This window comes from Pongo abelii, chromosome 8 (assembly GCF_028885655.2).
Source record: "Pongo abelii isolate AG06213 chromosome 8, NHGRI_mPonAbe1-v2.0_pri, whole genome shotgun sequence".
Lineage (NCBI taxonomy): Eukaryota > Metazoa > Chordata > Mammalia > Primates > Hominidae > Pongo > Pongo abelii.
Window position 1 is genome coordinate 113,739,922 of NC_071993.2, and position 22,604 is coordinate 113,762,525.

Consider the following 22,604-nt stretch of genomic DNA (forward strand, 5'->3'; position numbering starts at 1 on the left):
TGTGATTTAGCATTGCTTTCTTCTATGAAATTTCTTGATTTGGGACCAATGTAATTGACTAAATATTGTATTTTATTGTTGGCCTTTAGGCATTCAGGAGGCCATGACTACTACAGGGAAAATTCTGGGATCATAAAATTTAGCCAAGTATGAAACCAAAAACTGGGAACATGAGAGAGAAAACAAAAGCATACTATTAGGTTGGTGCAAAAAGTAACTGCAGTAATTGCCAAAAACCGCAATTACCTTTGCACCAAATAATATAAACACAGAAAGTTCACTGTCCAGTTACAATGCAGCATGGTGAGTGCATTCTAGGAGGAATGGAAGTGCTATGGGCTTGCTGGTGAGATATTTAATCCTCATACCTCTGCACAGATGTTTTACTCTGTGCTAGAAACTTCTCCTGTGACTCTGAATTTATTTCACTTTGTATCACACAGAGCTGTGGACTTGTTATTCCTTCAAGGCCTATTTAGTCCTCTTTAGGCTAGAGATTATTTTACTATTCAGACTATGTTATAAAGGGAATTACTTTTGTCAGGGATGGGGACATGATGGAAAAGCTGAGGGAAAGCCCAGAAGGCTGCCTGGAATGATGACAAGGATAACTCATTACTCCAGAAAGAAGGAGCACTGGGCAGGAGCAGAGAGGCATGAGAGAATGTGAGATGTGTTTCGGGAACACTGGCTGTGTGTTTTGCAAGAAAGCCCTACTGGAAACCCACACTAGAACCTAGTTTAGTTGGGTAAAGACAGAAAATTATATACAAAGTCACACTCAATCATGTAGAACTGAGAAGCACATCACATAACTTAATTCTGTGTCCGGAATTGGTTCCTTCCGGTGGGTTCTTGGTCTCGCTGACTTCAAGAATGAAGCCGCAGACCCTCAAGGTGAGTGTTACAGTTCTTAAAGATGGTGTGCCTGGAGTTTGTTCCTTCAGACGTTCAGATGTGTTGGCAGTTTCCTCCTTCTGGTGGGTTCGTGGTCTTGCTGACTTTCAGGAGTGAAGCCGCAGACCTTTGTGCTGAGTTACAGCTCATAAAGGTAGTGCAGACCCAAAGAGTGAGCAGCAGCAAGATTTATTGCAAAGAGCAAAAGAACAAAGCTTCCACAGCATGGAAGGGGACCCGAGTGGGTTGCCACTGCTGGCTGGGGGTGGCCAGCTTTTATTCCCTTATTTGGCCCTGCCCACGTCCTGCTGACTGGTCCATTTTACAGAGTGCTGATTGGTGCATTTACAAACCTTTGGCTAGACACAGACCGCTGATTGGTGCGTTTTTACAGAGTGCTGATTGGTGCATTTACAAACCTTTAGCTAGACACAGAGCACTGATTAGTGCATTTACAAACCTTTAGCTAGACACAAAAGTTCTCCAAGTCCCCACCCAATCCAGAAGCGCAGCCAGCTTCACCTCTCATGTCCAAATTAAGTTTACAAAGACAGTAGGGAGTAGGGGAAGGAGTTAAAGAGAGACAGAGAAAGAGAGAGAAGGATAAAAAGTAGGAAGAAAAGAAGAAAGCAAGCAAGAATGAAAGTGGTAAGAGGAGAGGAAGAAATGAAACCATTTAGCTCATGAAGGAGAAAGCATACAGTTTCCAGTTTCTTCTCCAGGTGTTTTACTTTTATTTTTGGAAGGGGGAGTGAGGGGAGAAGGTGTGCACATTTACTTAGATGTGTCTACATGCTATAAGATTAATTTCAGAACAGAGAGACACTGCCTCTAAGACATGTGGATACATTCAATGAACAGTTTTTTTTTTTTTCTTTTTTTAGATGGAGTCTCGCTCTGTCGCCAGGCTGAAGTGCAGTGGCACCGTCTTGGCTCACTGCAACCTCCGTCTCCCAGGTTCAAGCGATTCTCCTGCCTCAGCCTCCCAAGTAGCTGGGACTACAGACAAGTACCACCATGCCCAGCTAATTTTTGTATTTTTAGTAGAGACGGGGTTTCACCATGTTGGCCAGGATGGTCTCGATCTCTTGACCTCGTGATCCACCTGCCTCAGCCTTCCAAAGTGCTGGGATTACAGGCATGAGCCACTGTGCCCAGCCTCAGTGAACAATTTCTTGATTATTTTTATCACCCTCCATACCAGCTATCATACCTGAAACATAAGAGATGCTCAACAAAGAACAGTATGGCACAGTCCTTGTCTCAGATAATGGAGTAAAGACAGATAACACGTTTGCCCGCCCCTCTCTCTATTCTAGCCACCTGGCCTTCTGTTATGCCTCAGCCATGCTAAGCATGCTCATATCCATATCCTTTGCATGTACTCTTCCATTTGTCTGGAATGCTCTTCCACCAGGCAGACATACAGGTCTCTCCAATATTTCCTTATAGACTTGGCTTAAACACCAAATGCCACCTTATCCGAGATTTCTTCCTTGATGGCCCTCTTTCTGTGATCCCTCTCTATTCTCCCTACTCTGTTTTTCTCATACATTTGTAGCTCCACTTCTCATACAAATACCTCATGCATTTTTTATAACATCTCCCCTAACTAGAAGGTAAACTTTATGAGAGCAGAGCCTTTGCATCAATTCCTAATCATCCCTCATTCATGCCTAGAAGAGTATCTGATGTGGCGTAGATATCCAACAATATTTTTTGAATGAATGAATAGTAGGTCCAGAGTGAAACAGAACTGGCTTTAAATCCTAACTCTGAAACAATGGAAAAAACACTTAATCTTTGTAAGCCCCATTTCCCCATCATTAAAATGAGGAAAATAATAATAGTGTCTACCTCCAAGGATTGTTATAAGTAAGGCAGCTGAAAAGTATCTAGTGTGCTCACACCAGATAAATAATAGGAATATAACGCATGATCCTAGCATCATTGTTGCTTCAAAATTTAGAGGACAAATGAAGAAAGTATGTGAGTAAATGCCAGGGACTTTACGATGCTACTTTTTTTTTTAAGCCGGAGCCAGAAACGTTAGAAATTTTTCAGCACTTGGGGATTACCACATCTGCATGTTATATGGAGTGCTGCTATTGTATTCCGAGGGATACCAAGGACCCAAAGCCTAGATCTTTGTCCTAAAGTTAAGGCCTGTGAGTGAAAAGTTTTTTGTGCACCTTTGTTCTCTCAGCCTCAGCATGGAATATAAGGGCACAGACCTTCATGCAGGTGGGTGGGCACCTGGGAAGCAGAGGAAGTGGCATATAATGGCTACAAAGAACCCAATTTGAAAGCTGCCCAGCTGAGCCTGTTGTTGTACTGTCACTATCAGGCTTTTCAATGCTGTGCTAGGAGGCCCGTGTTATCTTATTTCATGCTTTTCTGAGTGGTTGTTAGGGCTGTCTTCAGGCTACTGAATCAGACAGGCCAAGTGGATATCACTAGTCACTGAAATCAAGAGCCTTTTGCAATATGAAATACGGGGTCAGAATAACACTGCTAGAAAAAAAAAAAGAAGCAGAGAACTAGATTCTGGCTATACTAGCTAAACATTGATGCTTTATTTGGGGATAGAAGAGAGGTGAGAATGTGCATTTTCTCAGCATGTCGGGAAGTGATAAGGATCTGTTAGAATCTGAAGCTGACCAGAAATGGAACCGTCTAACCTTTTCCAAGGTCTACCTTAGAAGGTATTAATAAATTGACTAAAAAAGAAGATAAAAGATATGAAATGCGGGGTCTAATAATGGCAACTGTTGTGCTAGTGTTGGAACTTTGGCCAAAGTGGGGGTGCCAATTTGATATTTTTAAATGTGTGTATCAATGCCAAAGGTTTCATATTTTCTATTCAAAAGATTTGATTTTTTAAAGTTCACTGAAGAAGAAATAAAGGTAGTAAAGAAAAACAAAAATTCTCAACCTCACTCCTAATTAAATAAATACAAATTAAAACAATAAGGATATGCCTTTTTAAAATTTGCTCTCATATGGGTTATATTTGAAAAGTCTTCGATAATGTCCAAGATTGCTGAGGGCTTGCAAACACAGGCATTCTCATACTGATAGACTACTCATTGTCGCAAATATTTCAGGAGGCAATCTGACAATTTCTACAAAAATTTGAAATGTATATACTCTCTGACCCAGGAATTTTCCTTCATCAAATTTCTTTCCGTAGTGTTTGCTGCTTACGCGAGCTTGAATGCTGACTAACCAAATAAATAATATGTGTGTATGTGTATATATATTCGCATTGTTTGAAATAGCCAGAGGTCTCTATATCTACAAAGGTCTCTATAATTTAGTAATTACAAAATATAGTTGACTTTAGAATGGGGTTCTATATATCAATTAACCATGAAGTTGCTAAATTTATATGTATTGATATGAAAAGATTTTTAACTTATATTTATATTCACAAACACTAAATTTGCCACAATTTTTCAACAAGAACATGCGTGTAAGTGTATGTGTCTATACATATACATATTCATCTGTATAAGCTTAAACAATTTCTGGAGAAATATAGCAAACATATATATACACACACATATATAACAATAAAAAGATAAGAGGTTTTATATATATATATATATACCTTTTTATTGTTATCATTGCTATTTTTGTTGGTATAAAAGTAATCTATTTTCATGGTAAAAACACTCTATAGCTGAGATATTGAAGACTTTGAGAACTGAGGTCTCTATTACCTCCCCAAAGCATTTCAGCAGCGCTTACCTTATCCAGATTTTGACACACTTGCTGTTCAATATGGAAACTAGGTTGGAAAGCTGGCGGATAAGAAGTAGAAAATGAGATTTCCAGTTCTTACCCAAGACCAGAATTAGTGGGATGCATAGTTATATAAAGTTGTGAGTTTCTTTTATTTTATTTTTGCTTGTTAAAATGCTAGTTTGAGGTTCATTTCACAGAGTTCTCAGGCAGTCATTTTCACAGTTGGTTAAAGGGCCAAGGTTTGTTGTTCCCCAGTGAATGAGATTAGTGCTTGGGTAACCTGTTATGAGGTTACTTACTCATGCAAATAAACACTGGGACCCGTAATTGTCCCCTGTCTCCTGTTCCTGCTGGCACAGATCACCACCAGTACAGAAACATTCAGGTTGCGGGCTGGGCCTTTTATTGCAGAAGTAAAAGGGAGAAGAAACAATGGCCAAAGGTGGTACTGCAGGTTCTCTTACAGGTATGCCCATAATATACAACTATATATCCATGTGTAATTGCCATGTGAAAAATTCTGATAAAAGTTATGTTATTTTCCTCCAAAATCAAATGTGCATAAAATGTGGCACCCAGCAGGGAGTTAGTAAGTCTCTTGCATCCATCTGTTAGTGCTCCAGGACTTCACAGACCCAGTGGTTAAAGACCCTTCTTTCAGTGGATATACCTAAACAGTGACACACTAATATATTTATTAATTCAACAAATATTAAATGTTTCATCCTGGTGTGGTGGCTCATGCCTATCCCAGCAGTTTGGGAGGTCAAGGCAGGAGGATCGCTTGAGCCCAGGAGTTTAAGACCAGCCTGGGCAACATGGTGAGACTTTATCTCTACTAAAAAAGTAAAATAAAATAAAAATATAATGTTTTGGGCTCTAAGTTATCTTTTGGACACAGAACGGAGATTAAATAAGATACAACTTTTCACACAGCTTTCAATCCAACAGTTTGGTCAATGTTTTCTCTTTAACTATATGCATTACACACACACATACACAAATGCACCTATGTTAGGTAAATCAATAGAATGTAGGTTTCCTTTTTAGTATTTTAATCTACTGGGCTCCTACAATGCAAACACACACACACAGAATATTTAAACAATAAAAGATCTGCTTCATGGATGAGGACCTGTCAATTTGTCCTCTTTGAACTCAGGGGCCAATAATAAATGTCACATCCAATAAATATGTTCAAAAATTTCCAATAATACATCCCGAGATTGATTGTAGTTGAGCTTGCTCTTTTCAGCTCACCTCCCAAGGCAGAAAGTAATACAAGAAAGAATAACATCCTTGTCACAGATGTAAACTACAAGATATCTACATATTAGAGGATAGTTGGTAAGAAACATCAGTGCCAACCATAGACTCTCACAGAACAAAAGCTTTCTAGAGGATCTAAGATAAAGTACTAGTTTATATAAATAACCACACATTCCTATGCAGACACTTGTCGCTTTGGGGGCAAAGATTCAGAATCTATGCCATGGACCCCATCAGCAGTCTGAGAAAGCCTGTGGACCCATTTTTTCAGAATGTTTTTAATGCATAAAATAAATTACCCAGAATAGACCTGGGAGATATACCTAATGCTAAATGACGAGTTAATGGGTGCAGCACACCAGTATGTCACATGTATACATATGTAACTAACCTGCACATTGTGCACATGTACCCTAAAGCTTAAAGAATAATAATAAAATAAAAAAAACTAATTCAATTAAATTTAAATAAAGTTATCAAAAGATTAAATATTTAATACCCTTGTATGTACTTTTCAAATTAATATATTATATATCAAGATCTACTGGCGGGTCTGATAACTACTACAATTTTGAGGAAAGAACGAGCATAAATAATATTTTCAGATATAATGACTGTATTATGATATAAAAATTTCTGTGATTTCTATTGCAACAAAGTCCCTTATATTGCTACTACTACTCAAGTTTATTTCCAGCCCTTACAATTGAAAGTAATCTTGCAAGTTATAAGGTTTATAAAAATAAAGATATAAGGCCAGGCATGGTGGCTCACGCCTGTAATCCCAGCACTTTGGGAGGCCGAGGCGGGTGGATCTCAAGGTCAGGGGTTCAAGACCAGCCTGACCAACATGGTGAAACCCCATCTCTACTAAAAATACCAAAACTAGCTAGGCGTGGTGGTGTGCACCTGTAATCCCAGCTACTCAGGAGGCTGAGGCAGGAGAATCGCTTGAACCCAGGAGGTGGAGGTTGCAGTGAGCTGAGATTGCACCATTGCACTCCAGCCTAGGTGACAGAGTGAGACTCCATCTCAAAAAAAAAAACAAAATAAAATAAAATAAAAATAAAGATATAATTCTTTTTTCTCACGTAAAAAACTAAAGCTTTCCAGAGCTCACCTCCCCTCAAATATGGGAACTTCAATGGAAACAGAAATTAAGTATAACATGTAATCTAGGGACATCTGAAATAGACCAAAACTAAATTTTGAATAGCAAACCCAGATAAGGATTCACAACACACTCCATGGGGAAGAGCCAAACTGGCAAGCGAGGGATTTTTCCTGTGTCAAATGTCTCAGTGTCTTGACTACAAAATATGTGAACACACTAAAATCAGAAAATAATTTCTGGTTCAAAGTCAAAAACATGATGGCCAGGTGTGGTGGCTCATGCCTGTAATCTCAGCACTTTAGGAGGCCAGCGTGGGTGGATCACTTGAGGTCAGGAGTTTGAGATCAGTCTGACCAACATGGCAAAACCCCGTCTCTACTAAAAATACAAAAATCAGCCAGGTGTGGTGGTAGGCGCCTGTAATCCTAGCTACTGGGGAGGCTGAGGCAGGAGTATCCCTTGAATCGAGGAGGCAGAGGTTGCAGTGAGCTGAGATTGCACCACTGCACTCCAGGCTGGGCAACAGAGAGAGACTTCATCTCAAAAAAACAAAACAAAACAAAACAAAACATTATATTATTGTAAAGTATATTTGGCATATACTCTACAAGATGTATAACCTAGAATAAAAACAATGGGTTCCATATATGTAAACACTAATGAATGGGGTCAGGTGCAGTGGCTCATGTCTGTAATCACAGCACTTTGAAAGGCCGAGGCAGGTGGATCACGTGAGATCAGGAGTTCCAGACCATCTCGGCCAACAAAGTGAAACCCCATCTCTGCTAACAAAGTGAAACCCCATCTCTGCTAAAAATGCAAAAAATCAGCTGGGCATGGTGGCGGGCACCTATAATCCCAGCTACTCAGGAGGCTGAGGCAGGAGAATCACTTGAACCCAGGAGGCGGAGGTTGCAGTGAGCTGAGATCGTGCCATTACACTCCAGCCTGGGCAACAAGAGCAAAACTCCATCACACACACAAAAATAAATAAATAAATAAATAATAATAACAATAATGAATGGATGGAGAAAAAAAGAGAGGATCTCAATTAGGAAATGAGAAAGAGGCCAGCCATGGTGGCTCACGCTTGTAATCCCAGCACTTTGAGAGGCAGAGGCAGGCGGATTACTTGAGGTCAAGAGTTCGAGAGCAGCCTAGCCAACATGGCAAAACCCCATCTCTACCAAAAATACAAAAATTAGCCTGGTGTGGTGGTGCATGCCTGGAGTCCCAGCTCCTTGGGAGGCTGAGGCAGGAGGATGGCTTGAACCCAGGGGGCAGAGATTGCAGTCAGCCGAGATGGCGCCACTGCACTCCAGACTGGGTGACAGAGTGAGACTCTGTCTCAGGAAAGAGATAACACAGAGATATGAAATTCTTAGTGCAGCTGATGAGACTGTAACCTGATTTTGATAAATACACTGTCAAATTTTGCCTACTACATTTGCTAACACCTTGCAACCCTGACCTCTGTGTGCTATTTACTTCCAACCTCCTCCTCTCTGTTTATTTTGTTGTTGTTGTTGTTTTAACTGGAGCCTTGGTTATTGAGACAATCTCTTTCTCTCTCTTTTTTTTTTTAACACTGTGACAGGTCAGGTGTTATGCTTAGACCCTTTAAATCAATTGGTAGGTTTTTTTTTTTTTTTTTCTGTTTCGTTTTGACAGGGCTAACTTTTCAAATTAAATCCTTTTATTGAATTTTCACCCTTGGATAGTTTCTGAAGATGCTGCCTTTGCAAAAAGAAAAAAAAAAGTAAAGTAAAATAAATAAAATTAGAACTGATACATTTCATGCTTTGTGAAAGCTAAGCCTGAGATGACAGTTTGGCATTATCAACCGCCATGCCTTCAGGGAGCACAGGAATAATGAATGCTGGGTGTAAGAAAATGTGCAGATCACAGAGAGTGATGGCCTCATTGTTTTTAGGAAAAAGCGTCATGTGCATTGGATGCCACAAGCCAGAAAACAGCAGCATATGCCCAAAAGCAACCCGGGATGCTCCCAATTCCATCCAGAGCTTCCTAAACAAGGGGTGCGATCATGGGAAACAGACCCTCAAGCTCCCAATTCCATCCAGAGCTTCCTAAACTAGGGGTGTGATCATGGGAAACAGACCCTCAAGCTCCCAATTCCATCCAGAGCTTCCTAAACTAGGGGTGCGATCATGGGAAACAGACCCTCAAGCTCTTTCACTAATTTTCTGTTGTGGAACTTTGCTACACAAAGCATATTTCACAGACCCGCAGCATGGATATCATCTAGGAGCTTGTTAGAAATGCAGACTCTTGGCTGGGTGCGGTGGCTCACGCCTATAATCCCAGCACTTTGGGAGGCCGAGACGGGCGGATCACAAGGTCAGGAGATCGAGAACATCCTGGCTAACACAGTGAAACCCCATCTCTACTAAAAATACAAAAAATTACCCGGGCGTGGTGGCGGGTGCCTGTAGTCCCAGCTACTCAGGAGGCTGAGGCAGGAGAATGGTGTGAACCTGGGAGGCGGAGCTTGCAGTGAGCCGAGATAGTGCCACTGCACTCCAGCCTGGGCGACAGAGCAAGACTCTGTCTCAAGAAAAAAAAATGCAGACTCTCAGGCCCCTACTGAATCACAATGCAGATCTTAACAAGGTCTCTAGGTGGGTAGCATACATGCTAAGGTTTAAGATGCGAGACTCTAGCATTTTCAGACAATCTGGTGAGTGAGGTGAGATAGCCACTGGTAGCCCTGACAACAGGTCAGCTGGGTCTGCGGTCACTCAACATATGCTTAGTGAGATCTCTCTACATGTAGATGCCATGGCATGTGCTGGAGACACAATGTTTTTGTTTTGAGATGGGATCTCACTATGTTGCCCAGGCTGGAGTAAAGTTCCTATTCACAGGTGTGTTCATAGTGCACTACAGTCTTGAACCCCTGGGCTCAAATGGTCCCCCTGCCTCAGCCTCCTGAGTAGCTGGGACTACAGATGTGTGCTACCATTCCTGGCTCTGGAGATATAATATTGAATATGATATACATGGTTCCTGCTCTCATAAAACTTACAGACTGGTGGTGAGAAATGGTTGTGATCGAATAATCATGTAAAAAGAAAGTATAATTTCAAACAGAGAAGAACGTGACAAAGAAAAAAAACATAGTTGTATAAAAGCAATCAAAATAAGAAGCTCATTTAGATTGAGAGTTTACGAAAGGCTTTTCTAAGAAATAGGCGATTAACCTGGGGTTTGAACCATCCACAGTAATCAATTATGCTTGACTGGTCAGGGTACGGGCAAGAAAGTAGGATATTCTAGATAGAGAAAACAGCATGTAGCAAGGCTTTATGGCAAGACACATATCCCTGTATGTTCCAAGAATTGAAAACCTGCCTAAAGGCTTGCAGGCAACGAGTGAGGAGAGGGCAGACTAAGATTAGGCTGAGGGAATGGGCAGGCACAAGTTATGCTGGAGCTATAGGTCAAGATGAGAATTTAGCTCTTTATCATCAAAGCAATGGGAAGTAAGCAAGACCTTTTTTTTTTTGAGATGGAGTCTCGGTCTGTCACCAGGCTGGAGTGCAGTGGCGCGATCTCAGATCACTGCAACCTCCGCCTCTCGGGTTCAAGTGATTCTCCTGCCTCCGCCTCCCAAGTAGCTGGGACAACAGGCACGCACCACCACATCCAGCTAATTTTTGTATTTTTAGTAGAGATGGGGTCTCACCATGTTGGCCAGGATGGTCTCTATCTCTAGTAAGCAAGACTTTTAAACAATGATGTGTTTACTTTTGCATTAAGAAAATATTGATCTCTGTTATGTAGCAAGAACTGGACCTTGGAATCCAAGATAACATCATCTGCTCCAGGGAAATGGAGAAGTCACCACCAGAGTGAGCCCACTGAGGAGGTGGGAAAGCCGCTCTGACCTGTTGAGCTCATTCTGTGTCATGCACAGTGCTGGGCATGTTACACGTGGCAGCTTTGCCTGGGTTACAGAGGATGATGGTCAGCCTTGACCCCTAACCTGTGCCCCGACTGACTCTGTCAAAAAATATATTCACTCCCCCAAAAGGGAAACAAACCTTTAGAGATGAGAAATCTCATGGTACATGCATAGTAATGAAAAATGTGTGGTTTCTGGGGAGTTTGGGTTATAGGGGTGACCTGCTTTGTTTGACTGTAAGCTGGTAAAGTGCAGGATCTTCTGCCTTTGTGTTCAGAGGAGCTAAGGACTGGTAGACAGGCACAAACAGCAGTGATTAGGGTGCTTCTGAATTGTGAGGGATATTTTAGAAACTGGGAATGTCTTGGAAATGAGATGGTCACTCTCTGGGCCAGCGCTGGGCAGCCTACAACAGCCTCATTGCTCTGTGGTAATTGTGGACAGTCCATTCTCTTCCTCTCCTCTACATCTGAGACCTCTTTCTTTCTCCCTGTCTTTTCTCCCCTCACCCTCTTCTATATACAGTTTCCCCCTTTTCTCATTTTCTTTTACCCCTCCCACCTGGAGTGCTCTATCCTAGGCCTAGGGGTACCCCCGCAAATGCTTAGCCCTTCTGAGGATCCTCTGTACCAGAGAAGGGTAAGGAAACATTCATTGCTGGTGTTAGTAGGTCAGGCACTGTGTGAAGTATTTTATATGCATGGGTTTCTTGAATTCTCACCTGAATAGGCTCTGTGAGATAGACATCACTGTCCTCTACTTATTTACCATATTAGCTTAGCTATATTATTACTTAAGCTTTCTATGCCTTTGTTTCTTCATATGTGAAATGAGAAAAACAACCTACAATGTTGTCATGAGGCCACAAAGTGTAGTCCTGTCCTTCACTGCAGCATAACCACTCGGAGTTGATGAGAACTACTGATGGGTGAGCAATTCACTCAACTGACTCTCCTCCTGCTGCCTCTGATGGGGACACACAGAAAAATTCTCTCTCTCTCTTTTTTTTTAAATTCTTTCCAAGTGTTTTGTGAACCTCCAAACAAGACAGTGAGGCATGGCCTGGATGGTATCTGACAAAATAAGAAGACTGAAGAAACAATTCAACACAAAAGAGTAGCAGCAGCAACAACAAAGAAACACTTTAGGAATCAAGAGTTTGGAAGTATTCTCTTTAACTGGAAAGGCACTTTGATTGGATGAGAGGGCTGTGCTGGTATCACCACTCAAAATATACATATTTATGGATAACCTATATATTTATACTTATAAATCTATATGAAAATATGTATTTATACTTATAAATCTATATGAAAATATGTATTTATACTTATAAATCGATATGAAAATATGTATTTATACTTATAAATCGATATGAAAATATGTATTTATACTTATAAATCGATATGAAAATATGTATTTATACTTATAAATCGATATGAAAATATGTATTTATACTTATAAATCGATATGAAAATATGTATTTATACTTATAAATCGATATGAAAATATGTATTTATACTTATAAATCGATATGAAAATATGTATTTATACTTATATATGAAAATATGTATTTATACTTATAAATTGATATGAAAATATGTATTTATACTTATATATGAAAATATGTATTTATGAAAAATCATTAAGACTATTTTGCATTACTGAAGACAGGAAATGTCTTCATGCCCAAATCACACAATTATTGCCACTGTGCCATTGTGCCTGTCTACCTATCCTTAGCTCTTCTGAACAGAAGATACCTGCACTTTACTAGTTTAGAGTCAAAAGAAGCAGGTCACCCCTGCAACCCCAAATCCTCAGAAACCACACATCCACTATTACTCTGCATACACCATGAGATTATTACACAGACTCAGTTCATGACAGAGTCATAGAACTAATATTACTATGAATATTGCAGCAAAGTTGATTTACTTACGACCATCCACAGTTCTGGCCTCAAGATGCACAAGGTCTGGTTCTTTATTTGACCCCATCACAGACCTAAAAAATAGAGAAATATGAAAAGAAACATCCATATTAATGACTTCACATGCACCTTACAGGAACTCGGCAGAGCCCCCAGACTATTAACATCCACAGGCATCTAAACCCACAATCCTTAGAATATATCTACTCTATTTATTTATACAGCCTGACAGTAAAATTTACACTTAAAATAAAAACGATAATGAAAACTTCACTTGATGAAAGGCAGGCTGCATTCTAGCAAGGATGTTGCATGTTATTAGCTGGGATTTGCATACAGGTCCTACGCATGTTGTGTGTGTACTCTTGCAACAACCCCAGTGACAGTGTATTAAACTTTCAAAACTTATTAGGTAGGCATGCTGCTTTAGCTGGGTGACTTGAACAGCGATTTCCATAGCACACTGATCTAATTAATTTTTTCACTGAAATTTGCCAAACCACCTACTACTGCCCTATGAACAAACCCTGTGACTCAACCAATACAGCAGCAGTTACAGCAGAGTGACGATTCTCTGTATTGTCGAACCCATGTGAAGGGAAATAGATGCACCTCACTTTCTGATACGTGCCTGAAACCATACATGTAAGCAAAATAAAAGCCTATTTAAAATGCCTTGGAGACACATATTATTTTGTGTAATCCTGCATTAAGCTATATTAAATAGAAAATAATTATTAGTCTGGAACACAAATAATATGGGCAACCACGCTTTATCTCTAGGATTTTTATACAATGAGATTAATTAAACTTGGGAACATGTGCACTTTTTGAAAAAATCAGGCTTTGCAGAACTTTAATTTATTCCATTTCTACACAGAAAACAGCGAAATGCCTCCAAACTGGTCCCTCTGCCTGCCCCCAGCCACTCAGCCCAGCCACTCAATTAAGGCTAGAAAATGCAGATGTTAAAACTACTTATCCCGGGCTGGGTGCGGTGGCTCACACCTGTAATCCCAGCACTTTGGGAGGTCGAGGCAGGCGGATCACAAGGTCAGAAGATCAAGACCATCCCGGCTAACACGGTGAAACCCCATCTCTACTAAAAATACAAAAAATTAGCCGGGCGTGGTGGTAGGTGCCTGTAGTCCCAGCTACTCCAGAGGCGTGAACCGGGGAGGTAGAGCTTGCAGTGAGCCGAGATTGCACCACTGCACTCCAGCCTGGGTGACAGAGTGAGACTCCGTCTCAGAAAAAAAAAAAAAAAAAAAGTACTTATCCTTCCAGAACCTAGTGTGGTATCCACGACCCTACACAGACTGGGTCCATCTCACTTTTGCTGCCTCATCTCCTGCCACACTGAAAGATATTGCCATTGTCTGAAAGTGCCACACTCATTTCCTCGCCCCTCTGAGAGTCTCTGTAAGCTTCTGCCTTCAGCTTGAGATGCTCTTCTCCAGCTTCACCTAACCCCTGAATTATAGTTTAAGACACAAGTGAAAAGTCACTTCCTCTGTTAAATATGTCTCATTTACGACAGGGAGAGCCTTTTCCTCCTATCAGCAAGTGTATGTGATAAATCCTGTAAGATCCTTATCAGAGTTTGTTATAATTATTTTTGTGTTTTTCCAATATGAAGGCATCCCCTTCCCCCAACAGACACACACACAACACACAAATACAAAAGACACACACACACAGATACCCAATAAAGCTACTGGAGGGTCTTCTCTTTACACACTTTATATTCATAGATATAGTTCCTGTTATATAACAGACAGTCAAATGTGAAATGAAAGAAGGAAGGAATGAAGGAAAGACTAAAGAAAAGGAAAGAAGTTAGGAGGAAAGGCAGGGAGGACAAGAGGAAGGAGGTAAAGAGAAAGAAAACGAAGGAGCTATAAAGGTCTGCGGGTTTTCTGAAGTAAGTACATTAATCATTGTCCTAGGGTCATTCCCAGAACTCTACTTACTTAAACTCATTTTCCCAACTCAAAGAAGGTGAGTGGCTAGCTGGCTTAATCACTCTTCATCTGGAGAAAAGAAGTCTCCTTAAAGCCCTGTTATCGCTGTCAATAAGTTTTCTCTGATTGATACATGGCCTGAAATTCAGAGTCTATGCTTGAAACATTAAATCCAACTTTGCTCTTCCCCTAGGAAGCAGATGTTTCCTAATAAGGGTTTCATAATTTCCCTCATATAGACATGGGACATGCATTTGCACATTTTAATCACTGGAATCTGCTTGAATCCAGGCAGAAATTGACCCTTTCATCAGAATTTCAGTTAAGTACTGCAGCGACTACTAAGCTTTGGGTGGTGACTCTCCCCACACTGAAGCATTAACGGGATCCACAGGTGACCTCTTCTGACAAGACCGCAAGTCACGAGCATTAAAAAAGAAAATGAGCTGCTTGACAAGCCTCAATCCAGAAAGCTCAGCAGTTAACTGTTTTATTTCAAAATGGGCAGTTACATGCTGTTCAATGGTCCACCTTGCTTTAAGTTTCATCCTTGAAATGACTACCACCACTTACTCCCAGGAGAAACCCAGCACCCTAGAAACACAAGGTTAAACCTAGCATGCAAGCCTATCTACTTGGCTTACGGCTAGCGTCAATGGGAGGCAAAATAATTACCCTGGATTCACTGTAGCTTTCCATGTGCTTATGGTCTCAAATAAATAATAGCAGTAGTTTTAAAAAATCTTGTATTATCTTTAATGGCAAAGCTGTTGTTTCCAGTGACATCCCCCACTGCCTTATCAACAAACAAAAAAGAGGCAAGGCCAGGTGCGGTGGCTCACACCTGTAATCCCAGCACTTTGGGAGGCTAAGGCAGGCGGATAACGAGGACAAGAGATTGAGACCATCCTGGCCAACATGGTGAAACCCTGTCTCTACTAAAAATACAGAAATTAGCTAGTTGTGGTGGTGTATGCCTGTATCAGGAGGCTGAGTCAGGAAAATCCCTTGAACCTGGGAGGTGGAGGTTGCAGTGAGCCAAGATCTCACACTGCTGTACTCTAGCCTGGGCAACAAAGCGAGACTCCATCTCAAAAAAAAAAAAGAAAAGAAAAGAAAAAGAAAAAGAAAAAAGAGGCAAGAGCAAAACAGAGTTCTTTGTTCTCCCCAAATCTACTGTGGTTAACAAACCTCCTTATTCTGCCTAAATGTTTTCTCATCTATAGTAAAACAATTACAACTACAAAACAAAGCTTTACATGTGAAAGTCAAACCACAGTGTTTCCAATAATTTTTATTTGATGATGTCCTAACTCCTAGACCTGTGGTCCAAGAGTATCTCTAGCAGTCACAGATGATAAAGAATTATTGCTGCTTTTACTTTATGGCCTAGTGAGTTATTAATTGCTGAGGCCAATCAATGCTGAATGTCTGTATAAGTGCTGATTTTAACGGTCCTGTCATTGACCAGATACCTTACAAAAGCATATCACTGCAGTTGATCCAAATGATATCATTACTCTAGCCTATATATGCTCCTAAATTTTAGCTGGAGCTATGGAGTTAGGTGGTATTCTGTGTGTTTTAAGACCAACTATGTGTTTCATCATCATCCTCATCATTAAACATCACCGCCATCATCATTATAATCATCAAAGAAAAACAGCATCAACATAGAATTTAATACAAAATGAACTCTTCATGGTCTTACTTGCAAATGAGATCTTGAGAGTGATAGTCAAGCATCTTTATCCAAACACATTGGCAAATCTGACTTCTGGTATTAAGCATAAGGGATTGGGCACCTTTGTTTTATGCCTCTAGATTATCCGGCACATATCACTGTCATAGTTCATAATGATTTGCCACGTGTCTGCATAAATGACTCTCTTACTACACCGGACTCCCAAAGGCAAGTGTTCTGTCTTTTATCACTGAACTCTCTATGCTTGCCAAAGTACAGGGAAGCAAGTTTTCTCAGTAAATACATATACAACATTTTTGCACCAGTCAATATTTACTAATATCCAATATAGCATGTTATTCATTTCTGGGACTCAGAACCTCTCTGTAAATATATGATTAAAATTTTGCCTAGGATATTTTAATTATTAAAAAAAGGCAATAGGTAGATATATCTTGTATACCTTTATATTGCCTTTATGTTGAACCAGGAAAATGAACTCCCTTCTTGAAGTGAATTTTATAGAAGGGAAAGGGAGTCTTTCTGTGTACATCCTGGTGTCTGCCTGGGATCTCCTCTCATCCTTCTTCTGCCTTCATAACTCTTATTGCTGTAGCTCAGCTGCAGATGACTGAAGTTGAAAACAGGCTTCTCAGTGGGGGTGCCAGTTAAGCCAAGTTGGTTATCCTTTCTGAGACTTTCAGAATGATGGACATACTTTTGCACAGAAAAAATTAGGCCATGTTATAATTGGTGACTCATTTGTCAATCTCCTTTATTGACAGACAGACTCAAACCTTTCTGTATCTCTGTGCTAGGCACCTTCACGCCACAGATAGATTATCAAAAAGCATTAATTGAATGGTTTTTGAGAAAAGAGTAGTGCACAAACCAGCCATATCAGCATATATTAATTTATCTGTATATGTAACTTTTGTTAAGTTAGTTAACATCTCTGTGCTGTCACTTTTTTAGTCTTTAAAATAAGTTAACATAATTTTTCCTATATTTTTCCTATAATATACATCTTTAAGTACCTAGAAGATTCCTGGCACACAGCTAGGGCTCAGGAAGTAGAGTTAATTTATTTCTTCTCTTTTCCCCTCTTTTTATTTCAAGAAATGGGTGGGGGAATATTAATACCTAAGAAATTAAAATGTATGTTGGTATTAAAAAATTCTTGGCCAGGCGCGGTGGCTCACACCTGTAATCCGAGGATCATCTGAGGTCAGGAGTTTGAGACCAGACTGGCCAACATGGCAAAACCCCGTCTCTACTAAAAGTACAAAAATTAGCCGGGCATAGTGGCAGGCGCCTATAATCCCAGCTAATCAGGAGGCTGAGGCAGGAAAATCGCTTGGACCCGGGAGGTGGAGGTGGCAGTGAGCTGAGATCGTGCCACTGCACTCCGGGCTGAGCGACAAGAGCAAGACTCCGTCTCAAAAAAAAAAAAAAAAAATTCTTGACATATCATGGATGCCTTGCTAACAGAAATTATCTATCAAAATTATTTATTGTCATAAGTCAGTAGACAAAAAATGAGTCAATGGCTCAGAGATCAATTATATGAATAAATAAAATTCAATTATTTATTCATTTATTTAGTCAGTGAAACATTCCAAACCCCTACTATCAAATAAGAATGAGGGCTACATAATTATTGCACTTAAGAGCTTTAGAACTACAGAAGAGGCAGTAACCCAATGAAGAAAGGGTTCTAACATTCAAGGTGCTATTTGAAGACACAGGAGGAATGACCTTTCACCTGCAGATGGAAACCTGGAGGAAAAGCAAGGTCCAGGAACCCTTTGGAGTAAATGAATCAAATCTTCAAGTATATGCAGCAATAGAATCAATGGACAGAAGGAGTGAAGAGCATTCTATTTACAGACAAATAGCAGGTTCTGGGGCCCTACCTCAAAGAAAGGATGACCCATATAGGCATCTATTGTTAAGTCAATAGGCTGGATCCAGTGTTTCCAAAGTAGATTAGTAAAAGAAAACTGAAAAGATAGCAGGGGCCCAGTCAAAAAGCACCTTTTGCATAATGCTAAGGTTCTGTATTTGATCCTGAAATTCATGAGATGGCACTAAAGAAAGGTAAGCATACACATTTATGAGCAGGTGAAAAGACTTCAGTCCTGGTCTATGTGTGGTCCTTGCTATTGAGGGAGTATGAGGTGAAGTTGCACAGGTCATCTAGATGAGCTTTGTTGATGAAAACGAGACAAAGCCCATTGCAGCCTCCTGCATCTATACTTCCAGTATCTTAAGTAGGTGTTCACATTTAGGAGCTATTTTGAAATAAAACCTAAAGATCACTAAAGACAAGAATATGAATAAAAATAAATCACACTCTGAAATAGTATACCAGTGATGTGAGTAGCGCAACATCAGCCTTCTGAAATACAATCAGCCAAATGCAGCCTTTGTAGACATTTTCCACTCAGAAATGTCACTAGTTTATCATTCACCTGGCCTTTTGTCTGAGTTTATACCAGCTTAATATAGTGCCCAATAAATGCTGCAGAGCCACAAAATGTCCTGATGTAGATAACCGCAGAGCAAGTATTACAAAATAAATATCATGATGGGATAGCACCTATTTATTCAGATTCAGAATTGCAGTTAATGGCATATGGGAAGAAACGAGGAGGTACCTGCAGAGGAACAGAGGCTGGAAGGATGGAGACCCCTGCCTTCCTCTTCATGTTCCCACAGCCCCTCTTCGTAAACAAAGCCCATGAGGGCAAGAGGTCCTGTCTGCTACCAAACTGCCTGGCAGGTATTGGCAGTGAGATACCTTGGTTTCGTCTCCTACAGTCAAGGGTTTCCCCTTCGCCTGCCACTATAATTAGGCCCTCAGACAAATATCATCAAGATAACCCTGGTTAAGGCCACAGCTTTTGTTTTTGAATAGAGCATCTTAGCCTGAGGTCTCGTCTGCTGTTCAACAAGGGCAAATGGGCCAGATAATCTACAAAGCAGCGTAAGATGCCATTTAACCTCTCCCTTTAGCCTAAGAAACATGTCTGCTTTCGGCTTTTATTCCTCTGGCCCCCCACACTGTCACATTGGTTCTCCAGAACCAAAGGTACCTACTAAAAATAACAAATAAATAGATCAATAGATAAACAGACAGATAAAAACGATGCTTAATCTCCTCAATGCATAATGGCCTACTGAGAATCAGCATTGCCAGCAACCTGAAGCCCTCCACATGCTGCATTTTGTCATCCTTACCCCCAAAGCCAGAGGCCCAAGTGTTTATTTCTATGATGTCTGCAGCAAAATGTGTGTGTGTGTGCATGAGTGTGAGTGTGAGTGTGTGTGTTTATAGGTGTAGGGGAGCAAAGCGAGGCATGCAAGTCTGACCTGGAATGAAGAAATACATAAAGCTCAGGAGGGCAGTGAGGAGGTGAAGATGATTATTGAGCAAAGGGCTTGGTAAACAGGACTAAAAGTTTAAACGACAATGTTTAGAAACAAGCAACCTGTCTCTAGAGACATCACAATGACCAGACCTAAACCAGCCAAGATGAAGCTTTCTACAGCAGCTCTCCCCTTCCTTTCTCCACTTTCCCTTTTCTGATTTAATGACTTTGCTTTTTCCATCAGTGTTTGCATTTTTTTGTTTCCTTCTTATTTCCCGACTTTTATGTCCCCTCTTTGTCTTTGTTGTTTCTTAAATTTTTTTTTTTAAAGAGGGGGGTGGTGCAGGCATGGCGGCTCACACACTTTGGGAGGCCGAGGCGGGTGGATCACTTGAGGTTGGAAGTTCAAGATGAGCCTGGCCAACATAATGAAACCCCATCTCTACTAAAAATACAAAAATTAGCCAGGCGTGGTAGCACACGTCTGTAATCCCAGCTACTCAGGAGGCTGAGGCAGGCAAATCGCTTGAACCCGGGAGGCGGAGGTTGCAGTGAGCCGAAATCATGCCACTGCCCTCTCCTACCCCCCGCCCCGCCAAAATAGGATAAAAGTATGTGGGGGTCTAGAGAGATACCAGGAACCATGCTCAGATCAGTGCTCCTGATCCCCAAATAAAAATCACAGTGCCAATGAGATACAGAGAAATGCATTTCAACTGATCAAAAAGAGCATGAGATTAAGGTAAAGGAAAAGCTTAAAATATTTTTAATAAGGTTTCTTTTTATCTTTTTAAACTTTAGTGGTATCATACCCTGTGTATTTTTAGCAACTTGTTAAATGTACTCAATAATATATCTTGGAGATGGTTCCACACCAGAACATAAAATTAATGAGATAAATCTCTAACTATTTTATTGCAACCTATTAAATGAAAATATATCCAATGTATTCAGTCGTTGTCTATTGGTGGAACCCAAGAAAAAATATACATAAATGGGGAAAAAAAATTGGAGATACACATTAAAAATTCATAATTTTAGTCACTTTTGGTAGAGTTTGGGGGTTGTGGGTAATAGTCAAAGGGATCCTTATCCTTATCAGTAATTTAAGAATTTTTATAAGGAAGATGTATATATGCAATAGTCTAATAATTAACACAGCTGTACTATTAATAAAAAGAAAATATTCTCCATCTGGAAAATAAAGTCTAAGTGGGTAGTAAATGTGGGCAAATCACAAAGAGAGAGAAAAAAGGATGAGTGATATCCTTTCCGTAGGGAGGAGACCTGGGATTTTCTTAAATCTGGAATACTTATAAGTCTGACACCATCTTAGTAAGAGGGCCAGGAAGGTGAAAGCCTAGAAGAGTTTTGGTCAGAGAAGCAGTGCTAAGGACCTCCTGGAGGGGCATGCTTGTGTTGATGTTAAATTCAGCGTGAGAGGAAGGAAGCTGGAGATCCTGCGTGGGGCCGGAGGGGCCACAGTAACAGAAGACAGGGAGAAGAGAGAACCTCTCCACTTTTCCTCTCTTTATCCATTTCTGTTAAGGACAAAGAACTTCAGACTAGAGGGTAGAGCAAATATAAGTTTAAAGGAATTGCTCAGCGCAGTGGCTCACACCTGTAATCCCAATATTTTGGGAGGCTGAAATGGGAGGATTGCTTGAGTCCAGGAGTTTGAGACCAGCCTGGGCAACAAAGCCAGACCCCATCTCTATGAAAAATTTTTTAAAAGGCCAGGCACAGTGGCTCACGTCTGTAATCCCAGGGTCTCACTATACTGCCCCGGCTGGTCTTGAACTCCTGGACTCAAGCAATCCGTCCACTTTGGCCTCCCAAAGTTCTGAGATGACAGGCGTGAGCTGCTGTGGCCAGCCAGGGATTGTTTTAAAAGGCAAGGTTAATGGACTAGGTATTTGAACTAGAGACTCACTATGGATGACCAAAAAGGTTGGGTAAATATTAAAAGTACTAAGAGACCTAGCAAGGAAATAAAAGAATTATGAGGCCAAAAACTGAGAGAAGATGGAAATTCAGAGAAGAAAGTCCAGAGTTTGGCCCACTTTTCCCCTGGGGAAAACTGTCATTGTCTTGGCCGGGCATGGTGGTCGCACATGCCTGTAATCCTAGCACTTTGGGAGTTCAAGGCAGGTGGATCACTTGAGGTCAGGAGTTTGAGACCAGCCTGGCCAACATGGTGAAACCTCATCTCACTAAAAATACAAAAATTATCCTGGCGTGGTGGCACATACCTGCAATCCCAGCTACTCAGGAGGCTGAGGCAGGAGAATCACTTGAACCCAGGAGGCAGAGGCTGTAGTGAGCCAAGATTGCACCACTGCACTCCAGTCTGGGTGACAGAGAGATAGAGACTGTCTCAAAAAGAAAAAAAAAGGAATTGAAAATTTAAACCAGACCGGGCGTGGTGGCTCACGCCTGTAATCCCAGCACTTTGGGAGGCCGAGGCGGGTGGATCACGAGGTCAGAAGATCGAGATCAACTAGCTAACATGATGAAACCCCGTCTCTACTAAAAATACAAAAAAAAAAAAAAAAAAAAAATTGCCGGGCGTGCTGGCGAGCACCTGTAGTACTAGCACTTTGGGAGGCCGAGGCGGGCAGATCACGAGGTCAGGAGATCAAGACCATCCTGGCTAACATGGTGAAACCCCGTCTCTACTAAAAAATACAA

At 40.8% G+C, this 22,604-nt stretch overlaps 1 protein-coding gene across 5 annotated transcripts in view; it reads right to left on the minus strand.

The window, feature by feature from the left end:
• The window catches only part of SORCS1 (sortilin related VPS10 domain containing receptor 1), a 594,724-nt gene that overhangs the window by 146,610 nt on the left and 425,510 nt on the right, over window positions 1-22,604 (minus strand). For all 5 annotated transcript variants that reach the window (XM_002821140.5, XM_003777633.4, XM_009245781.4 and 2 more), the window contains exon 6: window positions 12,901-12,965. In XM_002821140.5, coding sequence (XP_002821186.6) covers window positions 12,901-12,965 — 65 coding nt within the window. The remainder of the gene's footprint in view (window positions 1-12,900; window positions 12,966-22,604) is intronic.